Below are 13,764 nucleotides of genomic sequence, written 5' to 3'. Positions count from 1 at the left end.
TAACTGATATTCCGCAACAGAAGATAATGAAAGGAAGTGAGGGAAGAAGAAAGAAATAAGAATGATAAGATTTTGGTAAAGAATTAATACCTTGATATGGTAGATTCTCTGTTTCACCTGGGAAAAACTAAAAGACTGCAAGAACCATACCAAAATCTCACCTCCTCTCTTTCTCACGCACACACAAACACACACATGCACACACACACATACACACACACACATGTACACATAATATCTTATAAGTATGGCTGAGTGGTTAAGAAGCTCACTATGGTCTCAGGTTCATTCTCACTGCACGGACCCACCCTGGGCAAGTGTCTTCAGCTGTAGCCCCAGGAGGACAAATTGCTTTGTGAATGAATTTGGTAAAGGGAAACTGTGATGAAGCCTATTATATATATGTGTGTGTATTTGTGTTTGTGTGTATGTGTGTGTGTGTGTTTGTGTGTGTATGTGTGTGTGTATGTGTGTGTGTGTTTGTGTGTGTATGTGTGTGTGTATGGTGTGTGTGTGTTTGTGTGTGTATGTGTGTGTGTGTGTGTATGTGTATGTGTGTGTTTGTGTGTGTATGTGTGTGTGTGTGTTGACAACCAGTTCTGGTTTGTTTATGTTCTGGTAACTTAGCAGTTCAGAAGAAGAGACGGATAGAAAAAGTACCAGACTTGGAAAATAAATACAGGGTTGAATTTTTGTGTTTTTGACAGAATCTTTCAAAGCAGTGCTCCAGTATGGCTGCAGTCCTTTGACTGATACACACACAGACACGTATGTGTGTATGTGTGTGTGCGTGCGTGCATATGTATATATGTGTATATGTATATTACATGTGTATTGTTAGGTTTTCCTTTTTTTATCTCATTTTTTTTTTATATATCTATCTATCTACATGTATATATATATATATATACACACATATATATCATCATCATCATCATTGTTTAACGTTCGTTTTCCATGCTGGCATGCGTTGGACGGTTTGACTGAGGCCTGGAGAGCCAACTGGTGCATCAGGCCCCAATCTGATCTGGCAATGTTTCTACAGCTGGATGCCCTTCTTAATGCCAACCACTCCGAGACTGTAATGGGTGCTTATATATACATACACACACACATAATTAAATAAATAAATATATATATATCATCATCATCGTTAAACGTCCGCTTTCCATGCTAGCGGACGTTAAACAATGATGATGATGATATATATATATTTATTTATTTATTTAATTATGTGTGTGTATATATATATATATATATATAAATATAATATAAATATAAATATAAATATATATATATATATATTATATATATAATGTGACCTCGTGTGTACCGTTGGCGATTTTTTTCCCTCTGTCTTCTCTCCTCTGGATCTTTCCTTTTCCTATGTTTCTGACGAAGAGCTCTGCTCGAAACGTTAAACCCTCCTTCTTCCCTTCCTTCCTGAGCATCCAATAATACTATTTTTGTTCCACGCCCTCGCGTTGTTGTGTTTTCTCTTTGTGTTTTCATGTTTGGATTAACTATATATATATATATATATATATATATATATATATGTATATATAAATATGTATGTATGTATATTTTTTCCTTATGATTTTTAATTTTTAATTTTCTTTTCTTTTTCTCTTTACCAAACAGAAAACCTGTTAAGTTCCGACTTAGCAGAAGTCATCTTTAATGTTGGAAGAAGCAAGAAAAAGAGAGAAACTACGATAAATTATTCCAGTTGAAGGTTGGTTAGCAAAGCCCTTCCCCCCCACTTCACCACGACCAAGTTGAAAACATCACCACACCACAACCAACCCGAATTCCTGTCACAACCAATCAATACTGAAAACTAAACCAAACTAGTCCCCACTTCAAGAAAACAAAAAAAAAAAAGAAGAAAAAACACAGAACACAAACCAAAACAACCAGGTACCAAGACAAGACGAAACGAGACGAGAGGAGACAAAACAAAATGTGGTGGTTCGCAGAAAGACATATAGTGCTTTTCTTATCAACCATTCTTTGCAGTTCTTTGGTGTGGGGTGTACAGAATTTCACCAGGGCACAAGACTGCCCTTCACTTTTGGAAGGAATCCCAGATCAAAAGCTTATAACAGGGAAACTATTTGTCTACAGGATTCCTGAGACTGTCTTGAAGTGCAAGAAGAACTGTTCAATAGAAGTAAGTAAATTGGTAGCCTCTGTCTTTTACTACAGTCTTTGAGTTTGTTAAGGAAGCGGCAGAGTTGACAGTGTCGGATAGAATGTCTTCTGGTATATGTTTCAGATCTTGGTGTTTCGAGTTCAAATCATACCAAGATCATTCTTGTTTTTTCATCTCTTTAAGATTAATAAATAAAATAATAGTTCATAGGCAAGGATTGATACAATTGTTAGTTACAGCACTGGATGAGATGTCTTGTGATATACGAGGGGCGTTCAATAAGTAATGCCCCTGACCCAATTCCCATAGCAGTAGAGCAACGACACTTGGCACAGTTATTAGTCTTTTCCTACATAGGAACTACCCAGAGTTATGCATTTCTCCCATCTTTTGATACAGCTCTGGAGACCGTTTTTGTAGAAGACCCCAGCTTGGTCCTCCAACCACGACGTGACTTCAGAAATCAAGGCTGCATCATCTATCATCTATAGAGGTATCAATAAGTGCACATGCAAAATTTCAGCTAGATCAAACAACTGCAAGTGGATCAGGGGCATTACTTATTGAACGCCCCTCGTATGTTCTGGATGTCTGCATTCTGAATTCGAATCACATCAAGGCTTGGTTTTATTTTTATGAATAAATAGGTGCAAGCATTTTGCCCAGAGTGCTGACGATTTTGTCAGTTTGACACCTTAAAAATAATAATAATAATAATAATAATAATAATAATAATAATAATAATAATAATGATCCAATTTAATATTATCATTATCATTATTACAACTATTACTGCTACTACTAATAATAATAATTATGGTTTCATTTATTTGCCACCAGGGCAAAGGATGAGGCAGGGGCATTACAAAGACAGACATAAAATGTTGGGGTTTATATATAACTAGCAACGCCAGGTCATAATGCTAGCGCATGCATGCGTACATACACGCGAGTACTGTCCAAATCTCCAACCAATCACATACAGCTAGCTGGCATTCAATTGGTGTATCACATTTCAGGCATTTTGATTGGGTTTTGGATAGAAAATTCACAAAAAAGTAACTTCTATTGATTTTTTAATGGCTTTGTGGGGTGACTGGGGAAATGTAAAGATGTGCACGACCACCCTCGGATGGTTTTGAATGACCATAGAAAGTGCGAGCCTTCTAACTGAAAAATTGTGGATTTGTATAAAGGACACACACACACACACACAGACAGACAGTTTGCCGTTTATATATATAGAGAGATGAAATGATAAAATAATTACAAAAAAAGTAAGTATACACGGTATAGAATGAAAAGGAAGGGACAAACACATAGTATGATAATGATAATATTTTGAATACAGTGCTCCAGCATGGCCATAGTCATAATGGCCAAAAAATGTAATTAAAAGGAAAGCAAATTAAATGGTGCAGGCGTGGCTGTGTGGTAAGAAGCTTGCTTCCAAACCACATGGTTCCGGGTTCAGTCCCACTGCGTGGCATGTTAGGCAAGTTACTTCTACTATAGCCTCGAGCCGACCAAAGCCTTGTGAGTGGATTTGGTAGACGGAAACTGGAAGAAGCCTGTCATATATATATATATATATATATTTATATATGTATATACTCTCGGAGTGGTTGGCGTTAAGAAGGGCATCCAGCTGTAGAAACTCTGCCAGATCAAGATTGGAGCCTGGTGCAGCCATCTGGTTTGCCAGCCCTCATCAAATTGTCCAACCCATGCTAGCATGGAAAGCGGACGTTAAACGATGATGATGATGTTTGTGTCTTTGTTTGTCCCCCACCACCACCACCATTGCTTGACAACCGATGTTGGCGTGTTTACCTCCCTGTAACTTAGCAGTTCGGCAAAAGAGACTGATAGAATAAGTACTAGGCTTACAAAGACTAAGTCCTGGGGTTGATTTGTTTCGACTAAAGGCGGTGCTCCAGCATAGCCACAGCCAAATGACTGAAACACGTGAAAGAATAAAGGAATAACTGCTTTGGTTTTATTTTACAGGTAACTGCAGCATCTCAAAATCAAACTCTGCCGCAGTGGATTACCTATGAAGAAATCACACGCAGGTTGATAGCCGTACCCACAATGCATGATGGATTTGGTTTGTATATTAAAATAACTTTATCAGACCAAACGAAGAAGTGTCAGATTATTTCTGATATTTTTTACCTTGAGGTAAAGCCATATTATATGAGCTATGAACATCGTAATAGGCATAAACCAGAGAAAACCTGTTACAAAGGTATTAATCTTATTCAGACAACTTTAATCTTTGCCGTTAATTTGTATAAGCTGGATGCGTTGGCCAGGTATAATATTATGAAAAACCTTGCCGATTTCCTTGACATCAATGAGACATTGATAACAATTACGGCAAGCAAAGAACTCTTTTCAATGCAAGACAAATCACAGAGTTTCAGCATCTTGGCATCTGGGCGTGGCAACACAGATGCTGTGCTTCCAAATGTGACAGAATTAACATGGAGGGTACCATGTGGCGTGTTTAAAGAGGTGAGTCTTTACATGCAGGTGTTGCAACACAACGTTGAAGGTGGGCGACTGACGAGGGAGGTTGGTTACGATGTCGTCGGATGGTATATATCGGCATTGGTGAACCCTTCCAAACAACATCGGTCGCGCAAAAAACGTGCAATACCGAAAAACTCGACGCCGACGCCAACTCCTCAAATAGAGGTGGTTCCTGCGACTAAGATTGTCAAATCTTCGTCGTCACTGTACTCTGCTTCTCTTAAAACCGAGTTACTGAAAAGCTCGCAGAAATTAGAATCGAAAGATCATATGACGGACAAAATTATTCCAACCAAAGAATCAAGTCTTGTATTTGTATCTTCAAGAGAATCAGTTATTGAAGTGGAACCAACAAAAAGTTTCACAGCGCCGGCCCATTCGGAAAGTCTGTTTGAGAAACTGAAAACTGTGTCTGCAGATAAATTGCATCCGACACCTTCAGTCATATATTCGGAATACATACCTAAAAGAACTGTCCAGCCTGATCGACATACCACCAATGTAAAGTGGCATGAAAGCAGCAGGTATCACACAGGTGTCTATGAAATCTCTGGATCAGGAGATGTGTCACGCTTCAGTGAATTTACCACAGAAGAACCCATAACGCCACCAACCAGTTTGGGAAAAGACATTACTAAACCACCTATGACTCCCTTAATTGCTGCCACACCAACACTAGCTACGGACACTGATGGAGATGAAGATTCTGGAACAGGTAAGACCATCATACGATCTACCTGTTTTTCTTAAATTGATAATCAGTCGTGGCACAATTGGTTGCAGACATGCCATATAGTCAAGAGGTTTCCTTTGCAGTCATAAATAAAACAACGGAACTCATTACTGAGTTTAAACCATTGAAACAATAATACAAAGTCATTTGCATAAATTATGCCATCACAGTAAGAATATCAATACAGTTATTTACATAATTTATGCTATCACATAACAGCAACAATACAGTTATTTACATAATTTATGCTATTACAGTTACAGTAATGATACAGACATTTACATAATTTATGCTATCACATAACAGTAACAATATAGTTATTTACACAATTTATGCTATCATAGATATGATAATGATACAAATAGTCATTTACATAATTTATGCCGTCACAATAATAATGATACAAAAAGTTATTTACATAATTTATGTCATCACTGTTACAGTAATGATACAAATAGTCATTTACATAATTTATGCTATCACAGATAGTAATGATATAAATAGTAATTTACATAATTTATGCCATCACAGTTATAGTAATGATACAAATAGTCATTTACATAATTTATGCTATCAGCGATATAATAATGATACAAAACGTTATTTACATAATTTATGTCATCACAGTTATAGTAATGATACAAATGCCATCACAGTTATAGTAATGATACAAATAGTCATTTACATAATTTATGCCATCACAGTTATAGTAATGATACAAATAGTCATTTACATAATTTATGCCATCACAGTTATAGTAATGATACAAATAGTCATTTACATAATTTATGCCATCACAGTTATAGTAATGATACAAATAGTCATTTACATAATTTATGCCATCACAGTTATAGTAATGATACAAATAGTCATTTACATAATTTATGCCATCACAGTTATAGTAATGATACAAATAGTCATTTACATAATTTATGCCATCACAGTTATAGTAATGATACAAATAGTCATTTACATAATCTATGCCATCGTAGTAACTGGAATGATATGAAGAGTCATTAATACAGTTTAAAGTGTAAAATGATTTTAATGAATTGATTTTTATTTATTCATTTTCCTCTTCCTTTAATCATGCAGATCTGGATTATTATGGTTCAGGGTCTGGGTCTGGATCTGGTGATGAAGAAATTGATGAAGATGAAGATACTACATCAGAAATAACACTGAAGCCATCAGAGAGCAGCATCATTGGAGGATCCACACCAGTTGTGAAGACCCTGTATGTTGACCAGACGGACACGAACACGTTTTATTTCGAAGAGAGTGAAATTACAATACGGAACATTCCGCAAAGTACGACATATGAGGAAACGGTAACGCCAACCTTGAGTACTGTGTCTCCAGTCATTTGGCCGAGTGGAATGGTCCCCATTGACTTATTGACATCAATTGAATTACCGCTTGTTACCATGTCTTCATCACATAAACCATCACAGAGTTCCAGAGATTCTTCTTCTTCAGTACCAGTAAGACCATCACCAACACATATTTTGAGTGGTCATTCTTATATAGATTCACAGATTGGTGGTCATTCTTCAGTATCTCTTCAGCCATCGGGTAGCAAAAGTGGTCATTCTGAAGTGGACTCACGAATTGATGGTCGATCCTCTTCCGTACATGTGGAACCATCCCAGAGTAGAAGTGGCCACTCTTATGTTGATATTAAGCCAGTTCATAGCAGTGGTCAGTCGCATATAATACATCAACCATCTCTTAAAGTCAACGAGACATCCATTGGTCTTAAGCCATCACATATCAGTAACCATTCTTCTCTGTATAGTCAACCATTCCCGACACTTGATGGTTCCAGTTCTACAGTGTTTAAGCCATTTAGCAGCGTTGATCAGTCTTCTGTCCACTTGAAATTCCCAGTCAGCAGTGTAATACATTCTCATATCAGTCAATCTCAATCATATAAAATCAATAAATCAAGGAGTCAAATTCCTTCTTCATCTTCTTTCCATCCGTCTACTGGACACGAATCATCCGAAAGGCACGAACACTCGTCTGTACCTCTTAAACATTCGGTTGATCAGTCGTACCATAGATCAGATCATCCTATGAGCATTAAACCATCACTCAGCATGACTTATTCGTCTTTACATGTTAGACCATCACACGGCAGAGTTGAAACGTCATCAGAAATTAAGCCATCGACCAAATCAGTTGATCTTTTATCGACAGGAGTTAAGCCATCACATAAAAGAGTCGATCGGTCATCAGAACAAATTAGACCAACATCATCATCCAGTTTCTACCCCAAACCATCACGTACTCACACATTTGATCATATGTACACAGACCTCAGGCCGTCTTCACATAGAAGTGATTATTCGACTTTAATGCCTGGTTCGTCTGAAAGTCGTTTGCCAATTGCAAGCAGAGACATCAGCAGTCATAGGCAGAACTTAACATCGATGCTGCATAGATTATCATCTCAACGGCAAGACATGATCTCTTCTTCCTCTCCCATCCTGCTGCCGTCTCGCAGCAGCGAACGGCACCAGCCTTCATCCTCATCAATGACTCACCACGTATTGAAAACGAAAGATGTAGATTCAGTCCTTGAATCGACACGACTCTATTCAACACCGGTAGTAGTGTTTCCGACAACAGCAGGAGTCGGAAAAAGCAAAGACTATGACTTTACCGCCGTTCCTGAACGACCCAAACCTTCTTCTACCAGCTGTGTTTCAGGGTATGGATGTAAAACACGAGAATCAGCGACGAGAACCTCTTCTCAGTTCCCAGTCGAGCACACAAAGACTGTTGATTCATATACCACAACAGAAAAAACTGATTCTAATTGGGTTCCAACCGAAGATTATTTTGTAACCAAACAGATTCCAAAATGGTATACACAGGAATTTACTCCTGAAATGACAACAGCAAGGACCCGTAAAACAACAAAGAAGAAGCAACGTAAACCAGGACAGGAATATGACAAAAAACCGAGTAAGTACACCCCTCTTACCTCTATAATATAAAAAAAAAAATAATAAATGCGCCCTTTTAAAGCCTAGCCAGGCTCATGGGCCCAGTTTCCCAGTTTCTATGGCGTATGTGTTCCCCAGCTGGACGGGACGCCGGACCATCTCAGCGTTACTTGTTTTTGTCAGCTGAGTGGACTGGAGCAACGTGAAATGAAGTGTTTTGCTCAAGAACACAACGCATCGCCCGGTCCAGGAATCGAAACCACAATCTTACAATCATGATGCTGATACCCTAACCACTAAGCCATGCACCTCCACTTCCGCCCTTTTAAAACCTAGCTAGGCTCATGGGCCCAGTTTCCTGGTTTCCATGGCGTATGTGTTCCCCAGCTGGACGGGACACCAGTCCATCGCTGCGTTACTCATTTTTGCCAGCAGAGTGGACTGTGGCAATGTGAAATGAAGTGTTTTGCTCAAGAACACAACGCATCGCCCGGTCCAGGAATCGAAACCACAATCTTACAATCATGATGCTGATACCCTAACCACTAAGCCATGCACCTCCACTTCCGCCCTTTTAAAACCTAGCTAGGCTCATGGGCCCAGTTTCCTGGTTTCCATGGCGTATGTGTTCCCCAGCTGGACGGGACACCAGTCCATCGCTGCGTTACTCATTTTTGCCAGCAGAGTGGACTGTGGCAATGTGAAATGAAGTGTTTTGCTCAAGAACACAACACGTCGCCCTGTCCAGGAATTGAAACCACAATCTTATGCCTCACTTTTAAGCATAATATAAAATATATATATATAATGTTTGTATATACACATATAAAATGTAATATATATTTTATTTCTCATTGCAGAACACACAAATATGGCTCCAGATGTCATCAATCCAATTGGCAAAATCTATGCTTTTGCTGGGAAAAATTTTGAATTCAAGATACCAGAAAATACTTTCAACGATCTTGAAGATGGGTCCACAAAGGATTTAACTCTGGACATTGCTTTCAGATGGGATTCATACAAACCTCCGACTTATTCTCAATCTTGGGTACAATTTGATGAAGCTAAACAAACCTTTTCTGGCCTACCACTGCCGAGGGATGTGAAAGATAGTCCTGTTGAGATAACCATAAATGCTATAGATCAGGGCGGCAAAATAGCACAGGATATAATCTTGATTTATATAAATTACACTGATACCGATTCATTGCCGACGCAAGAATTCATTATGAGATTCGATGTGAATGGAAGGCGGTTTCTAAATGATCGTAGAAAATTCAAAAATCTAATTAAAAAGCTGTCGGGTTATTTCGGTGACAAAGATTCAAACTATATCACTGTTTTGGATGCTCGACCGGGTTCCCTGATTGTAACATGGACCAATAATAGTATCCCTACCGATCGCTGTGATAATGCGACCATACATGAAGTGAAACAAAAGGTTGTCGACTACAGGGGTTACATCAACCCAAAGTTCAGCAAATACATGTCTCCCAAGTACAAAGTTACCAGTGTTGAGTTCCAAATGAAAGGCGCATGTCAAGATGTATCGGAACCAAGCGAAGCGGGTGGGATGGTCGATGTTGATCCGTGGGCGGAAGCCATCATTCCGACCGTTATCGCCGTGGCAATTGCTATCTTCATAGTCGTCATCATATTGTTAATCTGCAGTCGGAAGCAGAACAAAGAAAAAAGTAAACCGAAAGAACAGCGGCATTCATTCGAGGACCAAGACCCCGTAATGTTTCACAGGGAACAAGCGCAAAAGGACAAAGCGATCCGATCGAAACGGGCAGTGATTCTTCCGGGAGACGGTAAACCCAAATCAAGTGGGCGTCGCAAATTTTCGCCACAGATCGGTTTACCCTATCAGCCGTCCACTTTTGACGAACAGGAGTATCCATCAGACGAAGATATTTACGGAAATGAAAATGCGACTTACGGCAACACATATTCTCAACCACCGCCCCCTTACAGACTGCCTCCCCCTTATCACGTTGACAATGGGTCGTCATATGTTTGAGGGTGTTAATTAACTAAAAACTGTTAATTTTTAAATTAATTAAACACTTCCACATCTTGCATTTGATGCAGATAGCAAAAAAAAACCCAAACATTTCACATTATCATGATCTATATTAATATCATTGTTATAATTATAATTATTATTATTATTATTATTATTATTATTATTATTATTATCATTATTATTATTTACGTTCTGGGTTCAAATCCCGCAGAGGCAAATTTTGCATTTCATCCTTCTGGGGTCGATAGAATAAAGTACCAGTCATGTACTGGGATGATTTATTTGACTGTTTCCTTCCCCCACAAAACTTTTGGCCTTGCGCCAATGTAAGAAATTATTATTATTCTCATTATTATTATTATTATTATTATTATTATTATTATTATTATTATTGCTATTATTATCATTATCACTATTATTATTATCATTATTATTGTCATTGTTGCTGGCCTTACGCTGAAATTTCATACCATTATTATTATTATTATTATTATTATTATTATTATTATTATTATTTTTATTATTATTATTATCATTATGGGTTTGTCAGGGTTTTCAGATGATCCGAAGTGCTTTGCCGTATTTCTTCCAAATCTTTACATTCTGAGTTCAAACTCTACCAAGGACAACTTTTGCCTTCTATCTTTTTGGGGCACCGCTAAAATAAAATAAAGTATCGTTTGAGTACCAGAGCGGGGTGGCGCAAGGTGTTAATGTAATTTACCTAACACCCCCCCCACTTCAAAATTGCTGGCCTCACGCCAAGATTTGAATCTATTGTTATTATTATTATTATTATTATTATTATTATTATTATTATTATCCGCTTGTTGCAAAAGGATGGGGGGGGGTCAATAAGAAACAACAACAACAACAACAACAGCAAATGGTACTGGTAATACAATGGGGGTTAGCTGATTTACTCTTTACTCTCTTTTACTCTTTTACTTGTTTCAATCATTTGACTGCGGCCATGCTGGAGCACCGCCTTTAATCGAGCAACTCGACCCCAGGACTTATTCTTTGTAAGCCCAGTACTTATTCTATCGGTCTCTTTTGCAGAACCGCTAACTAACGGGGACATAAACACACCAGCATCGCTTGTCAAGCAATGCTAGGGGGACAAACACAGACACACAAACACACATACGCATATATATATACATATATACGACAGGCTTCTTTCAGTTTCCGTCTACCAAATCCACTCACAAGGCTTTGGTCGGCCCGAGGCTATAGTAGGAGACACTTGCCCAAGGTGCCATGCAGTGGGACTGAACCTGGAACCATGTGGTTGGTTAGCAAGCTACTTACCACACAGCCACTCCTGCGCCTATTTGTTTGATAATATTTCTTTGTTTCTAGCAAAATCTGACCAAATACCATTTTAATGAAATCATAATCCTCATAATAATCCTTATTATTATAATTATAATTATCATCATTATTAAGGTGACAGGCTGGTAGAATCATTAGCATGCTGGAAAAAATCACTAAGCAGCCCTCTGTGTGTCTTCACATTCTGGGTTCAAATTCTGTTGGGGGCTGACTTTGTCATACATCTTTTCAGGGTTGAAAACCCACACACGCAATCAACTACAAGTACTGAGACCCCTGCAAGTGTAACACAGGCATTGGCATTCTATTTAGGATTTAAGTCCCTCACCACAAAAAAAAATCTCAGCAAATTATTTAATTCTTGACAATGAGAAGCTGAGAACTAGAATTTAATTTCTTGTATGACTTAGAATTGAGTTGCTGTCTTTGGTATGAACTCCTGCTGAGGTCAGGTCAGGTCAGCTTTACCATTCACAACTTTTGTGGGTCAGTAAATGAATACCAGTAATAAACTGCGGGATTTCATTCAGTCAAAGGTAATTCCATCCTTAATAAAAATTACCCTTGTGCCTTATATAAACATACATATGTATATATACACATATATATATATGTATATGTGTGTGTGGTGTATGTGTATATGTAAATATGTATGTATGTGTGTGTATGCATACATATAAAGATAAATATATATATATATATAATTGGTTGAAATTTATAGAAAAACAAAAGACGAAGACTGCTGTATGAACAACAAGCAAGTGTATTAGTTTGACACTCTGGAAAAATAAGAAAATCTTTTATGTTTCGAGCCTATGCTCTTCAGCAGAAAGGAATAAGAGAAAATAAACAGAGAGAGTAAGAGAGAGAGAGAGAAAGTTATATATATGCATACATACAAGTATATGCATACACACACGCATATATATAAACACACATATACATATTTATGTACACTAATATACACACGCAATCACCTACTACAACAGTATTGTACCGTAGTGTTGTCAGTTTCATTGCCCCTGTGGGAAATAAAGACACAAAAATGATGTTTATTATTACTGGTGTTATAAATATTATTATTATTATTATTATTTCATTTTATATTATGTTACTTGCTGTCTCAATTTGTTTATTGTATATGTACTCCTGCTCACGTATTGTAAGCCTTAAATTTTTTTCTATGTATGTGGCCCTTGAGGCCAATAAAAAAACCCCACCACAAATATTATTATTATTATTATTATTTTATTATTATTATTATTATTATTACTATTAATATTTTGATAATGTCAATGGACTTGTGTTAATGTACAAATAATTAAATGTTATTTCTACTAGTCTTAATAAAAGTACTGAATGGATTAAAAAAACAAAAACAGACTTATATCTTCTTTAAACCTCTGTATTGCAAGTTCAAATTACACCAATGCCATTGTGATAAATGTTCCTGGATACTAAAATACAGATCGTTATTTCTTGCATAACGCTTTATGAAGTAATAAATTTAAACTATTACTGTTGTTGTGTTGTTATTATTATTATTATTTTATTATTATTATTATTATTTTATTATTATTATTATTATTATTACTATTAATATTTTGATAATGTCAATGGACTTGTGTTAATGTACAAATAATTAAATGTTATTTCTACTAGTCTTAATAAAAGTACTGAATGGATTAAAAAAACAAAAACAGACTTATATCTTCTTTAAACCTCTGTATTGCAAGTTCAAATTACACCAATGCCATTGTGATAAATGTTCCTGGATACTAAAATACAGATCGTTATTTCTTGCATAACGCTTTATGAAGTAATAAATTTAAACTATTACTGTTGTTGTTGTTGTTATTATTATTATTATTATTATTATTATTATTATTATGATTATTATTCTATGTTTGACTTTTGCTTTACATTTGTACAAGTTGGCTCCAAGTCTCACCCAGAGACCTCAAGAGACAAGTTGGAAGTTCATGTTGGTGTTATTCCTAGGGTGCCATAT

General features: G+C 36.9%; 1 protein-coding gene across 1 annotated transcript; it reads left to right on the top strand.

Annotated features, from left to right (window-relative positions):
* Positions 1 to 1,631: 1,631 nt before the first annotated feature.
* On the top strand, positions 1,632 to 10,472 carry LOC115230617. Its single transcript, XM_029800756.2, has 4 exons — positions 1,632 to 2,176; positions 4,169 to 5,411; positions 6,525 to 8,402; positions 9,244 to 10,472. Exons 1-4 carry the CDS (start codon positions 1,967 to 1,969, stop codon positions 10,407 to 10,409), a joined length of 4,497 nt encoding a protein of 1,498 aa, XP_029656616.1. The 5' UTR covers positions 1,632 to 1,966; the 3' UTR covers positions 10,410 to 10,472.
* The last annotated feature ends 3,292 nt before the right edge of the window (positions 10,473 to 13,764 follow it).

The sequence above is a fragment of the Octopus sinensis genome, unplaced genomic scaffold, assembly GCF_006345805.1.
Source record: "Octopus sinensis unplaced genomic scaffold, ASM634580v1 Contig15929, whole genome shotgun sequence".
NCBI lineage: Eukaryota > Metazoa > Mollusca > Cephalopoda > Octopoda > Octopodidae > Octopus > Octopus sinensis.
The sequence above is the reverse complement of the archived record's forward strand: the minus strand, read 5'-3'. Positions and strand labels throughout refer to the sequence as shown.